This window comes from Trametes versicolor (genome assembly GCF_000271585.1).
Source record: "Trametes versicolor FP-101664 SS1 unplaced genomic scaffold TRAVEscaffold_3, whole genome shotgun sequence".
Lineage (NCBI taxonomy): Eukaryota > Fungi > Basidiomycota > Agaricomycetes > Polyporales > Polyporaceae > Trametes > Trametes versicolor.
The window spans coordinates 1,342,467-1,364,173 of record NW_007360323.1 but is presented as its reverse complement, the minus strand read 5'-3'; the positions used below and the strand labels follow the sequence as shown (position 1 = coordinate 1,364,173).

At 58.3% G+C, this 21,707-nt stretch overlaps 5 protein-coding genes across 5 annotated transcripts; 1 reads left to right on the top strand and 4 right to left on the bottom strand.

Annotated features, from left to right (window-relative positions):
• Positions 1 to 1,110: 1,110 nt before the first annotated feature.
• TRAVEDRAFT_117597 (composite domain of metallo-dependent hydrolase) lies at positions 1,111 to 4,626 on the top strand (the record flags this gene model as incomplete). Its single annotated transcript, XM_008037299.1, has 13 exons — positions 1,111 to 1,516; positions 1,578 to 1,775; positions 1,829 to 1,961; positions 2,019 to 2,283; positions 2,343 to 2,425; positions 2,483 to 2,606; positions 2,657 to 2,720; positions 2,779 to 3,490; positions 3,560 to 3,866; positions 3,921 to 4,071; positions 4,121 to 4,190; positions 4,244 to 4,367; positions 4,423 to 4,626. The coding sequence occupies 13 exons, from the start codon at positions 1,111 to 1,113 to the stop codon at positions 4,624 to 4,626; spliced, it is 2,841 nt and encodes a 946-aa protein (XP_008035490.1).
• A 922-nt stretch (positions 4,627 to 5,548) lies between these two features.
• On the bottom strand, positions 5,549 to 6,369 carry TRAVEDRAFT_44390 (uncharacterized protein; the record flags this gene model as incomplete). Its single annotated transcript, XM_008036829.1, has 5 exons — positions 5,549 to 5,653; positions 5,710 to 5,799; positions 5,859 to 5,891; positions 5,958 to 6,179; positions 6,238 to 6,369. 5 exons carry the CDS (start codon positions 6,367 to 6,369, stop codon positions 5,549 to 5,551), a joined length of 582 nt encoding a protein of 193 aa, XP_008035020.1.
• A 260-nt stretch (positions 6,370 to 6,629) lies between these two features.
• Positions 6,630 to 11,683, bottom strand: TRAVEDRAFT_162896 (uncharacterized protein). The gene is made up of 14 exons (XM_008037298.1): positions 11,382 to 11,683; positions 11,161 to 11,261; positions 10,693 to 11,112; positions 10,060 to 10,636; positions 9,696 to 10,006; positions 9,435 to 9,639; positions 8,606 to 9,376; positions 7,803 to 8,554; positions 7,572 to 7,745; positions 7,230 to 7,511; positions 7,053 to 7,166; positions 6,871 to 6,998; positions 6,772 to 6,816; positions 6,630 to 6,716 (listed from the first exon to the last, which is right to left on the bottom strand). The coding sequence occupies exons 1-14, from the start codon at positions 11,542 to 11,544 to the stop codon at positions 6,677 to 6,679; spliced, it is 4,083 nt and encodes a 1,360-aa protein (XP_008035489.1). The 5' UTR covers positions 11,545 to 11,683; the 3' UTR covers positions 6,630 to 6,676.
• A 267-nt stretch (positions 11,684 to 11,950) lies between these two features.
• On the bottom strand, positions 11,951 to 13,543 carry TRAVEDRAFT_115751 (uncharacterized protein; the record flags this gene model as incomplete). The annotated part of the gene is made up of 9 exons (XM_008037297.1): positions 11,951 to 12,117; positions 12,177 to 12,328; positions 12,381 to 12,464; positions 12,518 to 12,671; positions 12,731 to 12,849; positions 12,908 to 13,022; positions 13,078 to 13,171; positions 13,226 to 13,302; positions 13,381 to 13,543. The coding sequence occupies 9 exons, from the start codon at positions 13,541 to 13,543 to the stop codon at positions 11,951 to 11,953; spliced, it is 1,125 nt and encodes a 374-aa protein (XP_008035488.1).
• A 1,120-nt stretch (positions 13,544 to 14,663) lies between these two features.
• On the bottom strand, positions 14,664 to 17,139 carry TRAVEDRAFT_56842 (PLP-dependent transferase). The gene is made up of 12 exons (XM_008036981.1): positions 16,883 to 17,139; positions 16,771 to 16,818; positions 16,423 to 16,711; positions 16,168 to 16,368; positions 16,057 to 16,105; positions 15,939 to 15,990; positions 15,745 to 15,883; positions 15,652 to 15,697; positions 15,492 to 15,602; positions 15,375 to 15,435; positions 14,899 to 15,308; positions 14,664 to 14,842 (listed from the first exon to the last, which is right to left on the bottom strand). The coding sequence occupies exons 1-12, from the start codon at positions 17,019 to 17,021 to the stop codon at positions 14,771 to 14,773; spliced, it is 1,617 nt and encodes a 538-aa protein (XP_008035172.1). The 5' UTR covers positions 17,022 to 17,139; the 3' UTR covers positions 14,664 to 14,770.
• Between the last annotated feature and the right edge of the window lie 4,568 nt (positions 17,140 to 21,707).

Below are 21,707 nucleotides of genomic sequence, written 5' to 3'. Positions count from 1 at the left end.
TCCACGACGAGCTCATGCACGACGCCCGCCGCCACCGACGATGAGCAACCTCTCGTCTTCGTCCTCAATTACCCCTACGCCGTCTACGTTTCATAACACGCCCACCCAGACGCACCCCAACTCCGTGTACGCCTACGACGGCGGCGCGAGCGTGCGCCCGTCCTCCGCGGGCTCCCCTCCCCAACCTCCCTCGCCCAGCCGGAGTCGCATCCCCGTATCGCCCGCGGTCCTCCGCTCTATCTTCTCGTCGTCGCGCTCAGTGGGGGAGGAGCGTTCGCTCTCGCGGGTCGCGTTCTTCCGGTGAGTGCCGCTCCGTGCGTATGAAGGGCGCGATCTGAAGAAGGGTCTGGGGTGCAGATTTACTGGTTTCCTACTGAGCTGCTTGGCCATTGCCCTTGCGGCTGCGCGGGGACGCGGGATCAAGAGCGGAGCCGCGCTGCTGGGTGTCGGGGTAGTATGACACTCGATGTGTACGTGTATGCATATAGTCTCCTTGCAGTACGCGAGTGCTGTGGTGACATTAGCAGAGCTTCACTGTGATCTCACAGCACCAACGCGTCCTGCAAGCACATTAATCGTGCACGGCGTGTGTCTACTACACGCATGCCTGCCAATACATGAACGTCCGAAGACACGCGCTTCATCGCGATGCAGCCCCACAACCTCGCCCACGGCACGAAGTTGGGTCTGGATTATCCTCTGACCGTCTATACTATAAGCGTAACCACTCCGGACATCCCCCTCGACGCCCTCTCGGCCGACTTTTCCGCATCCACACCATGGCAGAACCATACGAATGTTGGGGAAAGGGTATTTTCCGGCCCTGGTCAAGGAAGAACACCTGATCTTGGCAAATTGATGACATTGCACCTTAACCTCCTCTACCCCGCGAACACGCTCACTGAACGAGGAGTTCATAGCGCTACAGTATAAGGATCGTCCCACAGCAGGCTGCGGCCGTATACCTCTCAGACACCCTCATCTCACTCAACGATGGAGAGAAAGGGCGGACGCCCTCTTCCGATATACGACTCGCCACTCGCGCAACGCATCACACCTATGGGAAGACAAAACCTCGCAGCCAATAGACGGACGAAATATACCTTGCACATGAGGGCTCTTGCACTGTGCGTTGTGGTAGCTGTACTGACGCTATACGCATCGTACGTTCCGTTGCTGTCCGCGTCCTCCCGGGATAGCCAGAGCGCCCAGCGGGTACCCCTCGCTGCCCAAGACATACTCCGCCAGTGCGCAAACCTGCGTGCTGTCCCGGGACCGCCCGCAAACTTTCGCGAGCGTGAGCGCTCTGATCGTTTCGAACTGGGGACGCGGCCTACGCTCATCAAGAACGCCACGCTGTGGACGGGGGCGCGTAACGGCAGCGAAATTGTCTACGGGGACATCTTCCTCGACAAGGGCCTCGTTCGTGGCATCGGGTACATTCCGGAGGCTCTGTATGCGGATCGCGAGACGGACGTTGTAGATGCGCGCGGTGGCTGGGTGACACCTGGAATAGGTGAGTTGTTTACGCCAGTGTGTCCCCATGTCGCCGTAATCTGATAAGATGCTGGGTGCAGTGGATATCCACACTCACCTCGGTGTTATCAGTGCACCCGTCACGGCGGGTGCACTCGACTTCAGCTCTGCGCATGGTCCTATCGTGCCGTGGATGCGCAGCATCGATGGCTTCAATACGCACGACGACGCCATCGCGCTTGCTGTGGCGGGAGGTGTGACCTCTGCACAGATACTGCCAGGAAGTGAAAATGTCATCGGTAAGCATATAGCTGTGTCATGGCGATGAGTCCTACTGAGACGTATACCGCAGGCGGACAGGCCTTCATGGTCAAGCTGCGCAAGACTTCTATGCGGACCCCAACGTCGATGTTGATCGAACCTCCGTACACGCTAAACGGCAGCACGCCCGACCCGAACTTGCCTGCGCGCTGGAGGCACTTGAAGTATGTAGTATGCTACGTGCATCCCCCAAGCGTCACCATTGACCATGACTGTTATAGACAAGCATGCGGAGAGAGTCCACGGGCATACGGGAATCGCATGGACACCATGTGGTCGTTTCGCTCGGCTTACGCGGAGGCGCGTAAGGTCCGAGACGCGCAAGATGCCTTTTGCGCCCGAGCGGAAGCTGGACTGTGGAATGAGATCCAGGGCCAAAGCTACCCGGAGGATCTGAGGTGGGAGGCCCTTGTGGACGTCCTTCGTGGCAGAGTCAAGGTCTCAACGCACTGCTACGAGCCAGTCGACCTCGATGGTATTGTCAGGGTAAGTGCATTCGTCTCTGACCTTATTTCCCCTGTTGTACTAAATGGCATACCCCGCAGCTTACACAAGAGTTCAAGTTCCCCATCGCCTCTTTCCATCACGCCCACGAAGCGTACCTGGTACCAGATGCGCTGAAAAACACGTAAATAGTTATTTCTTCACTCTCCGTTTGTGTGATAGCTCAATGAGAATGTTGTAGTTACGGAGGCATTCCCACCCTGGCCCTCTTCGCTGACAGTTCGCGATTCAAGAGAGAAGCATACCGGGGCTCGAAGTTCGCGCCCCGAATCCTAGCCGACCATGGGTTCCCCGTAGCAATGAAGGTATGCATTAAACCCCGTCAATCTGTAATCACAGCTAACATTCTCAATAGTCGGATCACCCTGTTCTCATCAGTCGCTATCTGATGTTCGAGGCCCAGCAAGCGCATTATCACGGTAAGTATCATCATACATCTCGTAGTGACGGCGTGTATGAATCTGAAGCCGCCTGTAGGCCTCCCGCCCCACCTCGCTCTCGCCTCCGTGACGTCCGTACCAGCCGCCGCGGCCGGACTGTCTCACCGCATTGGCATTCTGAGGGAAGGTGCAGATGCGGACGTCGTCCTCTGGGACTCGCATCCCCTGCAACTCGGTGCTACTCCTCGTAAAGTCTGGATCGACGGCATCCTCCAAGTCGGCAACGACACCGACCACATCGCCGTCGGCCCGGGCAAGACCGCGGCAGAGTGGCAGGACCCTCCAGAAGTGCCGGACTTTACAGCGGAGCGGGAGGCGGATGTCAAGTGGGACGGACTCGCTCCGCTCACGAGCAACCGGACTGTCGCGGGGCGCGTCGCGTTCCAGAACGTGAAGGAGGTCTTCCTGCGCCAGAGCGGCGACTCGGCGGGGCTCGTTCACCACCAGGCTCACGAGGCGGCCATGACCCACGTCATCGTCAATCGCGGGCGGGTGTCGTGCGTTGGGCCTGTGTGCGAGGGCGAGGGAAGAAATGCCGAGGTCAGGATCGATTTGCGCGGCGGCACGATTGCCCCAGGGATGATAGCCTACGGTTCTGCGCTGGGCATTGAGGAGATCCAAGCCGAACCGTCCACAGGAGATGGCACCCGGTACGATCCTCTCTCACGGGACGTGCCAAAGATCTTGGGTGACGTCGGGGCCGTGGTACGCGTGGAAGACGCTCTTATTTTCCAAACAAGGAATGCACTGTGAGTCTTTCTTGTCCATCACATGGAAAACTACATGGCGCGATTTACTCTAAACACCCGGACTATCAGCGTAGCCCACCGCGCGGGCGTCACGTATGCCACAACGTCGTTCTCGAGGTCTCCAGTCTTCCTTCGCGACCAATTCATGGGCGGCCTCTCAGCAACGTTCCGCACCGGCGCACCGCATGCCCTAGACCGCACCGCGATTATCAAGCCTATCACTGCGTTGCATGTCTCTATTGGTAGGGCGCCTCCCATATCCTTTGCCCCATCAGCTGCCAGTCTCAGCACAGAGATCGCTACACTGCGACATTTGTTGCTGGATGGCGAAGACACGCGCACGCAGACGGGAGACTGGTTCAAAAAAGCGGCTGAGGTAAAGACCGACTGAACATTATGCCCGAGAACCAACTGATGGTGGGGTATGCAGGGAGCAATTCCGCTCGTCATTGAGGTCTCGAGCGCGGACATCATGGCTACGCTGATCCGCCTCAAGAGTGAGGTAGAGGAGAAGCGGGGAACATACATGCGCATGGTCTTCTCACGTGCAACCGAAGCACACCTGCTCGCCGAAGAAATCGGTACGTAGCCATTAAAGCAATTCGGGAAACGTGCTAAATATGATCATAGCTCATGCCAGGGTTGGTGTCATATTGACTCCTTCCAGGCAGTTCCCTTGGTCGTGGGATGACCGCAGGATGTGAGTCCGCCTTGGGTTGTTTGGTTAGGTCAAGGACTGACGATCTACAACAGCCTCGCCGGGCCACCATTGACTAACGACACCGCGTTGGCTACCCTGATCAAACACGGCGTGACGGTCGGACTAGGAACCTGGGAAGCCTGCCATGTCCCGCTCACCCGCTTTGACGTCGGATGGGTGCGTCATTTGTTTCTACAAATTGTCGACAGATGTTAACAAATTCGGGTCACAGGCTATCCTGGAGTCAAATAACTGGATCAACAAGCGACAGGCGTACGAGCTTGTTTCCACAAATCTGGAGAAGCTGCTTGATCTGGAAGGTTGGATCGGCGACATGGGCGACCTGGTGGCATATGAGGGCGGCAGTGCGCTGGACTTCACGAGCAAGCCCATCGCAGTCGTATCCCCTGCTAGGCAGCTTGTGGAAATACTCTGATCTACTAGACGAGCGGTCGTAAAATTGTTGTGATTTCTCGTGCACGGACCCCGGTACTATACATGACTATGGAGATCTCATCTTGAACGTTATAATCTGCGCTTCTTGTTGCGTGCTTCAGCGAGTTGCTCGAGCATCTTGCGCTTGTCCTTTGAAGGCGACTGGGAATATGACGGCGTGCTTTGCGCTTGTTCCGTTGGCGTGTGTGGTGTCAGCGGTGGCGTGCTTGACTGTTCTGGTTTAGGTGATCCCCTCGATATTGTAGGAGGCACCTCAGGTTCAACTTTGACCGGACTACTACAACCCGCAGTCAGTACGATTGACACAATGAGGGAGGGAGAAAAAGTTACTCATGATCAGTCAACTCGGCCTCGGGCGTCGGACTGGCCACTGCACGACGTCTTCGTAGCCTGGACGGCGTCGTGGGGAGCGCGTCTTGCTCCATCCCCGATGGTGGTTCTGGAGAGCTTTCAAGAGGATTCGTGGGCGGTGGCTCGGAGGCCGTAGCGCCGGGTACGTAGTTGATAATCAGTCATCATACATGGCAGTATGGCATATATGCATCCCGAAGGGGTCCCATGCCAGTAGTACTCACCTACTGTCCTCTTCGAGTCCATCATCGATAAAATCTACGGCTTCCTCTTCTTCTGAAGTATCTTCCTCTCTACGCGCTCCATCTATGCTGACCCATTGTGTGGCCACCTCGACAAGCATATCCCATTGCTCTGACGCGGTATACTCGACGAGCTCGGCGTCTTCTCTCTCGCAGACTGCCCGACATTGTGGGCACCTTATGCGCTCGTCTCCACCGGGAACCGGCCTCAGCTGCCCTAGACAATCGTTGCAGAATATGTGTTCGCACGGTAGGCTACGTATGACGAAGCTGTTAGGCCAAAGATGGGGGCAATGTTGTTATAGGCTTCTACCTGCGGGTCAGCTTAGGCTGCAAGCGTTCGAGGCAAATTGGACACTGCTCGTCTCCGTCTAAGGAGTTGCTCAGCATGAGGTCCGAGAACTTGCGGAGAAGCTGACACTCGAGATAAGTATCGTCCTGCGGCATGCTGGTGATTGGAGAGCTCCGACCTTGCGCATAGCGTGTGCAGAGTCGCCCACTTCGAGGTCAGCTACGTCCAGCAGATCCTCAGCCTCAGACTTGAACTCTTTCATGCTCAACTGCACCATCAGGACGACATGGTGAGTAAGTAATTCAAAGATGAATAAATGCGGTTTACTTGGTGCACTCTCTGTCGGTAATTCTCGTTTGACTAGGGCGGGTACGGCGAATTAGTCTATCATGTTCATATATGGGGGAAATAAATGGGTGCTACTACCTTCTCTAGCCTTTTCACTTGCTTGTTCAGCTGAGTCACTTGGCTTCTGAGCTCGGCTGCGGTCGCGGGCGCCTTCTTACTTTTCCTTCTGGGTTGCTGGGGAGCGTCATCCTGCTCGACAACCCGATCCAGTCTGCTCTCGAGGGCCTTGACCTTCTTCCGAAGGGCGTCGTTCTCGCGCTCAAGCTCTTTCGCGCCACCAAGAGCCCGCGTGAGCAGTGACTGCGACACCGTGCGTATGAGCCGTCTGTTAGTTCGTCGGACGGAGATCGAAGCTCACTTCAAGCGTCGTTCCTGAGCTTGCATCAGGTTTCTTTGGCGTGCCGTGGCCGCTTGAGTCGACATCATCTTCGAGGGTATGTTTACTGGAGGATGGTTTGGCGTTTCCGCCAGACCGTGTAGCGGGAGGCATGGGTGGCAGTGACAAGATGCGAAGGCGCCCAGAATTCCTCAGTTGAAACAGATGGTTGAACCCCAAAGGTCGAAAGGGTGAGACGTGTTCGAAGAACCCGACTACATCCTCCAATGCACATGAGAGCTGGTTTAAGAACCTACCAATCACCTGAAACTGAAGGAAACGTTGTAAGCACGGAAGAGGAAGCAGCGAAATAAAATCGCTGCGCTGCGGGGCGCGCCGTAGAATCTCATAATATACATGCTATCATATATACAGCACCATAACCAGTAGTGTTCAGCACACGCGTAATGTAGTTCGACCATCAAGGTATTAACCCGTGTGACCGCAGGATGTGCGCCCATCTGTGCGGAGCGTTAGATCTCGGGGGACGCGAAGGGGAGGAACGGTACCACTTACTGCTCTTGCTGCGTCTCAAGCTCGTTTATCCGTCGCTTCAGTTGGCTAGGGCATACCGGTCAGTCCAGAGAATCGAGCGTAATGCGCAGGGTCGCTTACTGGTTCTCATGCCGCACCGCCTTCTCGGATCTCTTCGCAGCCTTCAGGTCGCGCGTCATCGCCGCCCATGCCTCGTCCTCAGGGAGGGTCGCGTCGTCATACATGCCCTGCAGCTCCTCGTTGAAGGACTGGTCGGGCCCGTCAGCCGGCGGCAACGGCGGAGCCCGCAGCGCGTGACTGACCTCGTAGAGCACGTCCACCTCCGCGTTCTTGTCCTTGATGAGGTCGCTGAACACGTCGCGCTGCATCTTCACATTCGCCAGCTCGATGTTCGCGGCTGTGAGCGCCGTCGACTTCTGCCACAGGGCGGGGGTCAGCATGAGAGTTGCGCTCGACGGAGCGGGCCGTGTCGTGCTTACCTCTTGCAGCTGCGTGAGGAGGTTCTTCATACCCGATGCGACCTCCTCCTGTGTCCGCAGCGCCTGGGCGAGCTTGCCGTCCGCCTCGATGGCGATGTCCTCGATGCTGCGCGCCACCTCTTGCGCCTTGGGACTGCTGCTACTCCCTGCCCCCAGCGACGAAGACGAGGAACTGCTCTCCACCAGCGTCCGTGGACGGGCGCGGGGCGTGCCCCCACTCCCGTCCATGCGCCGCCCGATGGCCTGCATCATCTCTTCCCGCCGCGCCAGCGCCTCCCGCGTCTGGTAGTACCCCATGGTGGTGAGCAGCGGTCAACACGTATCCAACAGGCACACACTCACCAACGCGGGTGACGCGGCAGCCGGCGGCGTGACACGCTGGGGCGTGCGTAGCGGCTTCGTAGGCGACACCGGGCGCGACTCCCATTCGGCGACCGCGCTGCGCACAGGCGACGCCGCCGTGATCTTCTCCGTCTCGAACCGGATGCGCTTTATGGCGCGCCGTGACGAGTCGATCTGTCACCGCCTAGTCAGCCGATGTCCCTGTTCAGCGGCACATCCTAGAGCACTCACGTCCTGCTTCGTCGTCTCTGCGAGCCGCACCAGGCGGTCCACCTCGTGCGTGTCCATAGCCTCCGTCGCAGCGTCCAGGCTCTCGAGCAGGCTGGGCAGCTTCGGCGCGCGCTCGCGCTGGTTCGACACGCGCCGCGGGGACCCGTTCGCGAACGCGCCCTTGCCGAGCGGCGACACGCGCCGGCTCGCGGAGTTCTTGCGCGCGGACCCGGGCGAGCCTGCGGAGAGCACCGACGCGTTCGAGCGCACCGAGCTCTTCTTCGTCACGGACAGCGGTGCGATGCTCTTCGGCTTCGTCGGCTCTTCCGCGCGCTCAGCGGCGCGTGGGGTCACCTCGTGGTTCATCGAGCGCACGGGCTCGAACGGCTGGCGTTTGCTGCGTGGAATTGGAGTTGTAGTCGTTGAGGGAAGGGGACGAGAGGGGGTGGTCGGAGATGCGGCGTTAACCAATGTCGTTTCCAATTCCAAGTTGACGGACGAAAGGCTTATGGGGAGCATCGTAGGGCTACGAGGGAGGGGTGAGGGGCTTCGGGGTCCCATCGGCTTGCGGTCAGAGCGGTCGGATGAGTTGCGCGAGAGCGACCGTCCGGTGCGCGAGTCCGGGCTCGTGGGTCGACTCGGGAGCGGCGACGGTGCACGCAGAGTGGGTGTGCCCGACCGCAAGCTCTCGACATCCTGTGGAATTTCTGGGAGGGACCTCGACGCTCGGGACGCCCGGGAAAGTGGCCTGAACGACGGAGGCGGCTCATCTGCTACTCGAGTGAGCAACACGGACGTAGGCTGTCAATCGCACACAAACTGACCTTCGTATATCGTCTCCTCGGACGGAGGTTCCGATCCAGGCGTCGACAGCTCCCGACCATGTTGATTCTGGCTATTGCGTCGCGCGAGTTCGAGGCGCATCGTCAGATCGCGCTCCGACGCGTCCATCTGCTTGACTCTCCGCATCCGCGACGGGCGCGGGCTATCCGGGCCCTCAGCCTCCCACTCACTCTGATCCTCCTGCTCTGCCGCCGCCGCTTCCGCCTGCAGCACATCCGCCTGGCTGGTAGACATCGACCGTCGGCGCGAATACGAGTCCTTGCCCTTGCCCTTCGCCGTCTCCTTCGGGCGCGCAGGACTCTCTGGCTCGCTCGCCACATCCGCCGCAAACGGCGACTTCGCGCGCTTCACGAGCTTCTTCGCGCCCCGCGACAGCGACCGCGCCCGCCCGCCCGACGACGTGCTCTTCGAGAACGACCCACCGCTGGCCGGGGGCGAGCCGTCGTCCTCATGCAGCGACGTGCCCGCGGTGGTGGCCGAGTTGCTCGAGGTGCGCGAGAAGCGGCCGATGCTGCTCCCGCCGTTGCTCGTGAGCGTCGAGGTGCGGCTGTCGGCGTTCGCGGTACGCGAGCGGCGGTGGCCGTTCATCGAGCCCGCGAAGAAGTCGCCCATGCCGGACCCGGGGCGCGTGCCGAAGAGGTTGCGCGAGATGACGTCGAGCCCGAACATGGCAGTACGCGAGCGCGAGGCTGTAGGCGTCGTAGGGCGCGACACGTTGCCGGTGCTGAACTTGAACAGACCATACTGATGTACTAGTGAGAAGTTCCGAATGAGTATTCGGAAGCGGACAGATCTGAAGAATATGCTTACTAGTTTGCACAATGCGCTCTGGAATGCGGCTGGTTTGCATGATGTCCTCCTCGGGCTCGTCATCGGGGTCGCTCGAGGTCACCTTGTACCGGGCTAGCTCTCCCGCCATAGGCTGCACGCGCACTACGACGTACGGCGGTGCATGAGAGCCGAACGAGATGGCATCTGCGACGCCCATCGGGTCGACGTGCATGACAATCTTCGTCTGAAGTAGCCTCGTCTATAAGACGCCTTCAAGTACGCACATAGGGGACTACGCACCTTCTTAGGCTCCTGGAGGAAGCTTGTGCGTGTGTAGACATTGAAGTACGGCCGCGCCATCGTCACCCTCCCGCCCCGATTCTCCACCTCCCTCTCGTCGCCGCGAAGAACGACGGACCGCCCCGCGCGTGTTCGGAAACGTGCCTGCGCATCCCACAGCTGTTCCAGGAAGCGATGCTTCTCCGACTCGGTGCGCTGGGGATCCAGGTAGACAGGTGAAGGAGGGAACACGACAGAGAGCGAGCGGAACTGCCGGGCAGCCCACCGCTCGGACACGTCTGTGGGCGGGTTCTCGAGGTACATGTGAAAGTCTATTGCGGCTTGAGTTGAGTTGGGTCCTGACAGCAAAAGGTAAGCGACGCACCGGCTCCGCCTACATCTGTGGCAACAATGTCGGTGATGTCTATGACGCCCTTGCACACTAGCCCAGTCTTCTTCGCACTCTTCCCGCCTGCAACCTTTGTCGGACGATCAGGTTGGTCGAGTCCTGCGAGCGTACGCCCGCCCTTCTCCGCGGGCCTCTTGACAATTACGAGTTTGTCGTCGAAAAGGAATAGCGTACAGTGCAGCACCAGTGCAGCTGCAGGCCCATTTGATGACACGGCCATGAAAGGGTCTGGCGCGATCACATCTTGCACGTCAATACATGCCAGGAACTGGCGTGAATTCGACACAAGCGCAACGGGGAAGTCGTCCACAGTGCTTGCGAGGCTGTAGAGAGTGGCGGCGCGCTTCGTCTGATCGTCGGTCTCCGCAAGGGCGATCCGGCTCGCGATATCGTCTGCTTCCTGCAGGGGCGCACGCTGTGGATCCGACGCGCCCATGTGCTTCAACATCGTGCGGAACATGAGCGTGTACCGCGGGATGCGCTGCACCGGCTCCATCAGGAGCTCGCGAAGACCGACTTTGTTGCGCATGTCGGCCGTGGAGTATTTGACACGCTAGCCGCGGGCATAATTGAGGTTGATCTACGAATGAATGCCATGTGCGTACTCACGTCAATATACTCGGAGAACCGAGATGACCTCTTTACTTCATGCTCGAAGATCCGCTGCGCCTCTTCCCGTTTAGCGTAGTATTGTCTGTAGTGTTCGAAACCCCTCAATGTCTTGAAGTGCTTGAGTGCCACATCACCAACCCCGAGCCCGCCCTTGAGAGCCATCTTCTCCATCTTCTCGAGGTCGGTGAGGAAGGCTTCGTTTACGGGTAAGAGGTGGTCGATGTTTCCGAACAGGGTCTTGGCTTCGTACGGTGGAATGATCGCGGTGTCCTTATTTCGCGCGAAGCTGCGTAATGGGTCTGCATAATCAGTCTTGAGGATGCGGAGCCGTTTGACATAGGAGCGCTCGGTGCTAACGAGCTCCTTGACCACTTCGTTGAGAGAGTCTGCGTTCGTGGTCGCTGGTACGCGATTACCCTGTACTGTGTCAGTATATCTTTGGATTTCATCTCCAGGTTCACGTACTATGTTCGTGAGGTTAGCGTGTTCCCGAGCGGAGGAAGGTGATAAAGGTTCTGACTCCAGGTCCATAGGTTCGCCAAGGGATGCTACGAGATCCTGAACATCTGTAAATGCATGCCGAGGTGAGTTCCCACTATAGGTATTATGCAGACCCCAAGTTCAGGCGCGATGAGGCTGTTGAAAGTTGGAGGCTAACTCCTAGGTAACTACGAGCAGGTACACACCTTGCGAAAGTTCCCGCCCGCTATCTGCGCCTTCTACGACCACTCCGCACAGAAAGACGCGTCTTGTAACGTTTGCGCCGGTGGACCGCGCCTTAGGGCGCGGTGGGTAGTCGTCACCAGAGGCGAGGGGAACAACTTTGCGCGGGGACTGAGAGAGGGCCATGGCAGACTAGCATGCGTGTGTAGAGTTGAGTCCCAGATGTCAGAGAAGCAGTAGAGTATTCGCAGATAAATAGCGAGAGAAAGAGTAGGTGAGCAAGACGGGCGCGAGGTCGTGAATGTGCAGCTTATAGCCTCTGCCTCTGCATTCTCTGCCACTTCCGGTGAACGTTTATGCAGACTCAGATCACGAACCACTGGTGGCAACTGAACCGCACCGTGCCCCGCGCTGTTTGTTCGTGTTGTCCCCGCCATAGGCGCGTCGCATCTATGTATCACGTGGCCGTGTATCCCACAAAGCACCCACCGACTTGAACTTGAGCTTGAACTGCTCTCGGTCTTCAAACTAATTTCCTGAATCGCACACAACAACTGGCTTGCACGCAGTAAATGCTTCTTTGATTCCTGTCTTACTCCGCGGTTCCTGGACCTACGCTGCCCCCTCCTTCGGGTTGCCCTTCGCCCTCGTCTCCGTCGTTCACCGCCTCCGCACTCGTCACTTTGTTCTTTTTCTTTCGCCCCGCCGATGACGGCGGCGGTGACTGCGCCTTCTTGGTCTTCAGGATCTCCATTATCTCTGCACAGCCCGCAGGTCAGTGAGAACCGCACCGCCCGAAGAACAAGCGATGTGCTTACCCGCATGCGACATCTCCTCGAAGCCCTTGATGCTCCGTTTCATTGTGAGCCAGCGCCTTTGCAGTGAATGTGCGCTCCAGACGTTCCAATTTTCGTCTGGGAGGAGCTTCCAGTCGATCTCCGTGTCGTCTCGCACGTTCAATGAATCGACCCTGTGAACGCGAGGTAAGTAGTGCACGGTGCGATGTGGTGATCAACACTTACTTATGCACAAGGATATACGCATCCATCGCACTCCATCTCGGCCTCTCGCCTGTGTTCTTGAGCTGTGGCGCTAGCGAATCCGTCCTGTGTACAGGTCAGGAACGCCACGGCAAACGCGATAGCGCGGTGGCACTTACCACTTGATTCTACATTGTTGCCGGCCGCGTTTCCCGCCCATCTTCTTGCTCACGACGCCCCAGAAGATATCGTTATCCATATCCTTGCCTTGTTCGACGGTCATCTCCGACACTATCTGTGTCAGCTCGTCCTCCTCTTCCTTAGTCCACGCGCCTGCACAGCACGGGGTAAGCCGACTCGTTCGAAAGGAGAGACAGACCAAGGATACTCACCCACGCGGCGCACTTCTCTGTCTTGGAGATGGTTTCGGTATCTGTCCCTGCAGTCCGCGGCCGTCCGATGCACGACGTCGCTGATCTTCTCCCACTGCTGTCCCAGATTGTTCATGCACCTGCAACCCCGTTAGTCACATTCACGATTCAATGCACGCAACACCGTCGAAAACTCACTCAAGCAGGAGGTCATCTTCCGTCTTTGTCCATGAGCCCTTCCCGGAGAAGGGATGGCGTGCCCGCCTCACATGGTGATAAACAGAGATGATGGGACGCAGGTGCAGCGCCGACGCTGTCCTCGCGCGTCAGGAACAATATGGGGAATTGGCGATGAAGACATGACTTACTGATCTCGGACCAGAACGACTCGTGTCCCTTGTCCTTGCCTGTCTTGTTTGAGAATATGATTTGGTCCAAGTCCTCTTGAGAGAGGCCGTGCGTCTACCGCGTCGCGTTAAGCACGCGGACGAACGCGCACCCAACCTACAGACTTACCACGCGGTAGCGTTCGATCGCATCATTGAGCTGCTGGTCCTCCGTCGCGGAAAACTTGCCCTTCTTGTAGACCAGACCTTGACGCACCTCAGCAATCGAACTCTTTGCCGAAAGAAATCCACTGTATGCCAGAGCGGTACATCTCCACAACGCACCTTCCGTTTTCACCAAGTCCCCTAGTTTAGCCGCGTTCATCCAGACGTTCGCGAGCATATGCGCATGCTCCGGGTTGTCAGGTTGTAACGGTGCCGGAGGCGCGTCCGCCGCCGCCGACGGACCCACTCCCCTGTTCTTCTTCTGCTTCTGCGGCCGCCCCATGATCGCGTCCGACCCTACCGGCTGCTGCTGCACCGGGGGCGGCGGCGGTGGAGGCGGTCCCGGGGCAAACATCGGGGGCATGTTCAGCTGCACATTCGCCGCCGCGGCCGCCTCCCCAAGCGTCTTCAGCACAGTGACGACCTTAGAGATGTCGAACTCCTGAAGGCTGCGCAGCAAGTCCTCGCTGGACGCGAAGTTCAGGTCGGGCAGCAGGGTCGCAGGGTCCGGGAACATCCCTTGTGCAGGCGGATGTCCGAACGGAGGCGCACCCGGGTGCGCGTGCGGAGGCCCCTGCCCGGGCGCAGGTGGTGGCAGGCCATTGAAGGCATAGGGATCGAAGTCGGGCGGGTATGTCATGAACTGCTGCATCTGCTGTTCAAACGTCCCGGGCAGCTGCTGCCCTGCGGAACCTGCGGTCGCGGACGCAGCCGCGACGACGGCAGAGAGGAAGTCGGCAGAGGAGGTCCCGATGTCCATGGGCGGGCCCGCGTGCGGTCCACCGGCCATGAGCGCGGGGTCGATCTGCGGCTGGGGTGGGACGTCATGCGCCCGCTCCTTGCCCTTGCTCTTCTTCTTTTTCTTCGCCGGCGCACCGTCCGCGACGGCGTCGGGCTCTGACGGCGTCGCGGTTTGCTCGCCGCTCGCGCTCGCACCAGTATTCTCCGCGTCGCCGTTCACATCCGCGCCATGTTTCTTTGATTTTTTCTTCTTTCTGCTCGCGCCCCCATCCTCTGTCTCCGCATGCTCGTCGTCTCGGTGTCGTTTGTGTTTCTTCTGCTTCGCGGCAGTGGCTGCGGCATTGTTTGCATCGCCAACGGCCTGCTGGAGGGCGCGCTGAATGTCATCGGAAAGCGAGGCAGACGCGGTAGAGGCTGAGGCCATGGTCGCTTGCCTCGCGCAGAGCGACGCGTGAGGTGGTTTAGGGCGGGTCGGGACGTGGATGAGGGCAAGTTCGTGTCTAGCGCCCGCAATCTAGTAATCTGTGGCTTAGATCAGCTCGGATCGCCCGGGCCGGTGTATACAAGGCACCTTTCACGCGCACGGTCGCGTCGACGCTCGACCGTCGCAAAGGCCACCATTCAGCGAGATGAGACGGGCAGCGTTCAACGCAGCAAGAATCGGAAACTAAGGAGTGTTTGCATATAACGTAACAAGAATCATAAAACTACATCCATCGACAACCAAGGGGACTACCAGGGGAATCACAGTCCGACAGGTCTACCCAATCTACTCGGGGTTCTGGAAGAAGTCGCGCACGACCCCTCCCAAGATCTCTACCGCCTTCTTCAGCTCTTTGTCCTATAATATGGCCGGTCAGCAACAGTCTCCATGAGGACACAAAGAGACAATCTCACCGTCGCCAGACTGAAGCTCATGCGGAAATGGCCCTCAGCAGCATCCATCGGACTCTCGTCAGTAGCGAAGTAGTACCCAGGACCGACGAGCACGCCCGCCTCCGCGAGCTTTGTCCAGAGCTTGAGCTCCAACGAGGCCTCGTCGCCCTCCTTGAACCCGCGCACGTTCTCGAAGTGGATCTTCAGCCAGAGGAACATGCCCGCGGTCGGCGGCACGAGGCTGAAGTACGGCTGCTGTCCGAGCGCGAACTTCTCCGACATCGCCGCGAGGCCGCGGGGCTTCGCAGATGCGCTGAGAACCGTGAGGCCGGCCCACGACCCGGTCGTGCCCAGGGACTGCTTGAGGTTGAACTCCTCCGCGAGCGCGTCGATGATGAAGTCACGGCGCGCCTCGTACTGGGCAGCGAGGCCTGTCAGCCGTGCGGCATTAGCAAACGGGCACACGACGGGGAGCGTTGCATGCGGGATCTGCGCACCATGAAGCCACCTGACGTAGCCGTCGAATTGCCATGTGGTGAGCAATTGGCCAATAAGCGACTGAACAAGGGCAATTGAATATACGATCCCGCCAATAGAGTGGTGGCGAAGCGTACCTGGCCAAACCCACACGGGGCCTGTGCCGAAGTCTCTCCCGCACGCTCGAGCCTCTCCGCGAAACGAGGGTTGCAGGTGAAGAAGCCGAGGCGAGACCCGGGTGCGATGGTCTGGAGATATGTCAGCGAGTGCGGCGCAGCGCTCCAACTTCACGCTCACCTTGGAGAAGGTGTCAAGGCGGATGACACGACCCTGGTAGTCGAACCTGTTACGTGTTAGACATAAACGATATTGCGGGTAGCATGCGCCTACTTGAGGTAACTGGGTGAGAGCCCGGAGAGCCACTTGTCGCTCTCAGCGGGGCCAACGCTGGAGGAAGTCCGAGCGGACTTCGCGGAATAGGGCGCCAGCTGCAAGAAGTAGTACGGATCATCCTCAACGATGATGATATCTAGCATGCCGTCAGCAAACACGGGACGGTGGCATGTAATACGGAAGCGGGGTACCGTATTCAACGCAGATATCGTAGATCTCCTTCTTGCGGGAAACGCTCGTGGTCTGCGGGGTTATGGTCAATTAACTGCGCATACACTAATTGGCAGGTGTGCGCAGTCAAGTACTCACAAGACCAGTAGGGTTCTGGCCAACGGGCACCGTGTATAGAACGTGGGGCCTGGGAGTACAAGAAGAGTCAATCACTCAAGCTCTTAACTCAAATGCTTCTTGTTATCATACCGCTTAGCTCCACGCGCAGCCTCGTCCCACCCAGCAAGCAGCTTGCGCAGTTCGTCGCTGCGCATACCCTGGCCGTCCATAGGTACTCCGACAGGGGAGATGTTATACGGCTGGGCGACGGCCATGGCGGAGGGGTACGTCCAGTCCTCTACAATGAACATCTCGCCCGGGTTGGCAAGCGTGAGGAGCACTCGCGACCATCTGCTCCAGCGATAAATATGGGGTCCCAGCAGCGTAAGAGAAACAGGCTCTTACCCGTCAGTGTTGCCGGTCTGAATGAGGGCGGTCCAGTCCGAGAATCCCGGCTGGTAGGTCTTCCCTACGAACTCGTTGATGAATTTCGAGAGTGCCGGCAAGCCCGTGGCCATGCCATACTGGAGCGCAGTGGCAAGGTTGATGTCCTCGGTCGGACGATCAACGTACTTGGGGATAGTGATAGTGCTGGTCTTCTCCTTGCGGCCGTTCGCGCCGAAGAGCTTCCACAGCCACGAAAGCGAGGACTCTGACTGGGAGGAGGTAACCGCAAACGACTCGGGGACCAGCGCTGGAGGTTTGGCAGAACTTAGATATCGCGGAATCGGGGCATATGACCACAGCACCTACCATCTCCGGAGATGGCAGCGAACGGGAAGTAGTCCGGGCTGGGCATTCCTACGAAACCACAAGCAAACAAGCATTAGCATTCCTTTCTTTCGTGTTGTGAAGCGATCAGTACCTCCGGCGAGGGAGATCATCCCGGGGCGACCGAAGAACCGCGCCAATCCCTTGAGCGGTGACGTCTGCCGCGCCAAAGCCACATCAGAGAGGTGGTGGGAGAGGTCGATAGCCTTCTGCTGTTTCTCAAGGGATTGCATCGTTGGCGAGAGGGATTGCGACGACTGTCGAGGCAATGGTGCTCGTAGTACGATGTTGAGAGAGGCTGACAACGCTGCCGGCCGTGATTACAGTGCGGCTCCCATGAGTCAGCATCTGTGTTCGTCCTCACGCCGCGCGATAAGGCCACGCAGTTGGGGCTTATTTTCGGCCGAGCCGTGGCTTTGATGCGTCAGGTACACCGAGCCATGACGCGTGAGGGTGTCTCAAGACACGAACTAAGTAGTTGAGATACACACAAAGGGAGCCGGAGAGGAGAGGGGATCATGAGACGGATGTTGGAGGACGTTCAGAACAAACGAGCGCTAACGCCGGCGGCGGTAACTACAGATATATATAGAAGCACAGGTTTCCCACACCCAAGACAGGCACACAGACATACTTGCTTTAACATGCAAGTAGTGACATACACACTATGTAATTAGGCTGATAGTCGATACCAAAGTCAACTTCGATGCACAATGTCGAGCCATGTCATATGTACAAGGCTTAAACGGTTCATCGGGTCTATCATCACAGTTCTCACGGCTTAGATGCGGAAGGGGAGCGTTCTCGGGGCTTTCTTTGAAGCGCAACACAACTGCCGCAAGATTGAACCAGCCCATATCGCCAACGTCGGTTTCATGAGGAGAAGATTCTCAAAATTGAATAAACAAGAACAAAACAGCATGCTGTCCATGGCAAGGTGTGGAGACTACATGTGTACTCGTCTCCGCCTGTTGGAGCGACACACCTACGATAGCACCGGTCAGCATCAAGCAAAACAGTAATATAGACGCGAAACTCACTGTTTGAACCCGTTTACCGCGTAACGAGATGCTGGTGATGCCTCTCCTTCCACGCATAAAACCACACTTCGCGCGCTCGGTACTACGCGTCTTGTTGGGGCGTGCAAACGCTTCGCCGAAGGCTCGAAACTAAATCTGTCGGGTAAATCTCTCAATCTACGAACCCAATCTGCCAGTTGTTGACGGCATACCTTTAGCGAAACGAATGTGCACCCCAACAAGAAGCGCGATGGATGCGGGTGGGCGAAGGCCGGGTGTACGCTGGAAGGTGCGCAGGGGCCTCACGAGTCCCTACAGGAGAAGAGGAAAAGGTAAGCGAGCTGGGGGGAGCTGGGAGGGCACAGGGACATACCGAGGCGGGGGACGCTGGACAAGGAGAATCGATGCGCCCGGAGCAGAAGCACACCAGCTCAGGCGAGCTTTTAAGTGCTGCCAGTGGCGGAGATTCGGATCAAGATATCAGTGAAGGTGGTCCAAACGCCCTCATTGGCCCTGGATTGTCCATCGTGTTTCGCCCTCCGCAGTTGGCAACAGCGGCGGGGCGATGCGGAAAGACATGCCTGGCTGGGCTGTGGGCTGATTATCAGCGCGAATGAATTGGGGCGCGGTACGGAAAAAGTCATCGGACTGCTTGCCTCTCTGAGCACGACTTATGACATCGTGTACGAGTCAAGGGACGCTCAGACTCTCCACAAAGAATGTTCGGATCGCAACGCCTCGCGTTGCCTGGTGATGTTATTCTCCATGGGAAGTTGCGGACTCAGAGCGATCGTAATTGTATGCATTCGGCGCCGGGGCGTTCCAGGTCGAAAGTACGCAGCAGCACCGGGTATGGAAGCCGATCATGGCTGCAACACGTACGTGACGGAGAATGTGGTCGGGGGCACGGCTAGATGCGCCGCAAACACAAGATCGTGTGGACCTGGGCGGTGCAGTACTGTGATGTTTGGGGGGGGCAGACACAATAAATGCGCGTGAGGACGCGAGGCGTTGCGGGGCTGCCACTAAGTTCGAGCAGATCTGGGCGTCTAATGAGGATCGGCTTCAGGGCCGGCTCCCTGCCGACTCCCCGAGGGACGGCGGGATGATATCCGTGCTTTATCACCATCGTCCATCTTACTCGTCGCCGGTCCCATCCTTACGAAGGAGGAGGGAAGGAAAGGTCAGGGTTAGCAGGCAGTGGGAAGAAGCGAGGTATGTCCGCAGACTCGTGTACACCACGCCGCATTTTCTCAACCCCGCCCTAGGTTAAGGTCTTTTGTGAAGTAAGAATGGCGTATCAGTTCAGCAGGAAGGGGTGCTTTAAGTGTGGAAATCGTGCGTGCTTTTACGGCAGTCCTTAGCGCATTCAGTCCAACTCGCATGCAGTGGGGCACATCGCGGAGAACTGCTCCTCGGAGCAGCGTCTTTGCTACAACTGCCGCCAGCCGGGCCATGAGTCTGCGGCATGTCCCTCTCCCCGCTCCGTCGCCGCTAAACAATGCTACTCGTGCGGCGGCGTCGGCCACATCCAAGCCGAATGTCCTAGCTTGCGCTTGCAAAACTCGGGTGGTTCGAAGTGCTACGTGAGTTTGCAGTATCTCATGCTTCCGTTGCTGCCGATGCTGATCTAGTATCTTAGAACTGCGGTCGCTTCGGGCACTTTGCGCGCTCCTGCCCGAGTGGTACTGGGGGCGGCTTTGCTTCTCGCGCCCCGCCCCCGGGTCGTGCTCTGAACACTTCCACGCTCCCTCCAGTCAAGTGCTACCGCTGCGGTGGCCCCAACCACATGGCCAGGTGCGCCTATCGTATCAGCTCCAATGTGCCAAATATTGACCCATTCATAGGGACTGCTTGGCGCCCCCCGGCACAACGGCTGAGACTGGCGTCCACGTCGGGAACCCGAACAAGAACAAGACCTGTTACAAGTGCCAGCAGGAAGGGCATGTAAGTTATCTCCGCATCATCGCCAGCGGTTTTTTTCTCATGCTACCCCTCCCGCAGATCGCTCGTGATTGCCCTGAAAATGCTGCCGAGTACACTACCTAGGTCTTTAGCGGCCAGTAGCTGGCATGATACGGCATTCGAGTGTACGCTCAATGTACGAAGTTCGACCAGGCAGCAGATTGTACGACGCTTGTAATCACATGTGCTTTATTTATCAGCTGCTCTAGCTTCTCGAGACCCTGCCCGTCCGCTCGCGCTGACGTATTCCCGGTGAGAGTGTCTTCACAGAATATCCGACCTCGAAAGTATCCCCAAATGCGCACGCTTCTTTTACGAGCACCGGTAAGGGCCATCCTTCTCGTGAAGCATTGTTCAATGGTGACAGTAATTCCTAGCAGGTTTCCGGAAACCCAGTAGAGCATATATGGGACTGCGGCTAACGAGGGTTGACGCTCCCCGCAAAGCTGACTACGGTGCAAACACGTCAGTTAAGCTATCTGCATAGGTTCATTCAGGCACTCGAGCTCCCGGCACAGGACTAAAGACGCCCCGTGGCCTTTTTTGGACGTTGAATACCCGTTCAACATTCAAACGAGGCGCTGCTGCACCTTGTCACCGCCCATCATCGTGTTGTTTAAGGGCTCCGATTGTCTCCCCCTGTGACCGGCCTTCGATATCTATCGACTCCGATACGCCTTCGGTGGGCCGGACTTTACACTCGTTTTGGTCATACTCACCCACGTCATATCAGATCGTAACTTCCGAATCCATTGCCGGAACTCGGGTCCCATTTCAACACATCGTGCTGCACAACCCCCATTTTTTAGGACGAGATGGGCTATTTGGCAAGGGCGCTCCGTGGTCTTAATTGCTGCGATGCTTGCGAAGCGCTTTACGGCATAGCTCGGGAGGCTGGTATCCGGAAGGACCATCCTTCCTCGCCATACGCTCCCGAGGCTCGAGCCCTTCAACGTAACGGCAGAACGTACGGGAAGCGTGGGAGGAGGACCCTTGAAGCACGTCACCCATACACCCTGCAGGGTGGCACGGTGTGCCGCGACAAGTAGCGGGTAAATTGTTACCGCGGTCTTTTCCAACGACGGGCAGGTGTGTAGACCGGGTACGGTTGTCAATCTGCTTGTCACTGACCCTCGAAAACGGTCTTCTTATAGCCCACGTGCGCACGATTCTTCCTTCTTGCACCGCCCGCGGTCCACCTCCCTTGCGGGGAGCCTGTCGTGGAGGCGGCCCGCCTGTGCCTGTGCGGAGGCTTCTCTCGACTACGGTGTCTCGTGGTCGGTGCTACCCCATAAATCGAGACAGGCAAAGGCAGGCACGAGCCAGCGCAATGGCGGGCCGCGAGCAATATTCGACCGCGAAGGGTTGCCGATGAGGACATGCTCAGGATCGTCCCTCCTCAATTTGACACCGCGCGTTTACTCGACGCCACGAAAGGCCTAGCCCGATCGGTCCTGGGAGGATTTCGCAGCCTTTGCAGGCGTCCTCGCTCCCCTCGCCCAAGCGGTGTTCTAATCTTGCCTCCCGATGGAAGCAGCCCTCCAGCAAACCCCGGGCCCCTTGATGCTCGCACCACGCCGTCCCCCCATTTCGCGCGGCTGTCCGTCGCGCGCATGCGGTCGAGCCTAGCCTTCCGTTCGGGTGCGGGGAGGTAGGTGGACGCGCACCGGATTCGTCATGCATTCATCACGCCTGGTCGAAGCGTTGTCTTCGGTCTTCCGTGCTGCCGTCCATTCAGTCCCCACGCATCGATCAAGATGCCAGCCCCATCCTTCGGAACACGCGATGACGTGCGCCCCCGAAAGCCCTGCGCGAGGACGCCGATACGTCCAATTTAAATTGCGGACGTGCTGCTGCCATCCGTTCTGCACCCCGGACCCCATCCTCCTCCCCGCGTCCACCGGTCCCACCGCTGCTGCCAGAGGTTCGTTGCTC

Coding starts and splice junctions, on each gene's coding strand:
- TRAVEDRAFT_162896 (XM_008037298.1), bottom strand. CDS start 11,544: ATGGCCCTCTCTCAGTCCCCGCGCAAAGTTGTTCCCCTCGCCTCTGGT. Junction 10,007..10,059: donor CACAGATGTAGGCGGAGCCG/GTGCGTCGCTTA, acceptor AAGCCGCAATAG/ACTTTCACATGTACCTCGAG. Junction 9,377..9,434: donor AGAGCGCATTGTGCAAACTA/GTAAGCATATTC, acceptor ACTTCTCACTAG/TACATCAGTATGGTCTGTTC.
- TRAVEDRAFT_56842 (XM_008036981.1), bottom strand. CDS start 17,021: ATGCAATCCCTTGAGAAACAGCAGAAGGCTATCGACCTCTCCCACCAC. Junction 15,884..15,938: donor CGATATCTGCGTTGAATACG/GTACCCCGCTTC, acceptor ACGGCATGCTAG/ATATCATCATCGTTGAGGAT. Junction 15,309..15,374: donor CTACGTCAGGTGGCTTCATG/GTGCGCAGATCC, acceptor CACGGCTGACAG/GCCTCGCTGCCCAGTACGAG.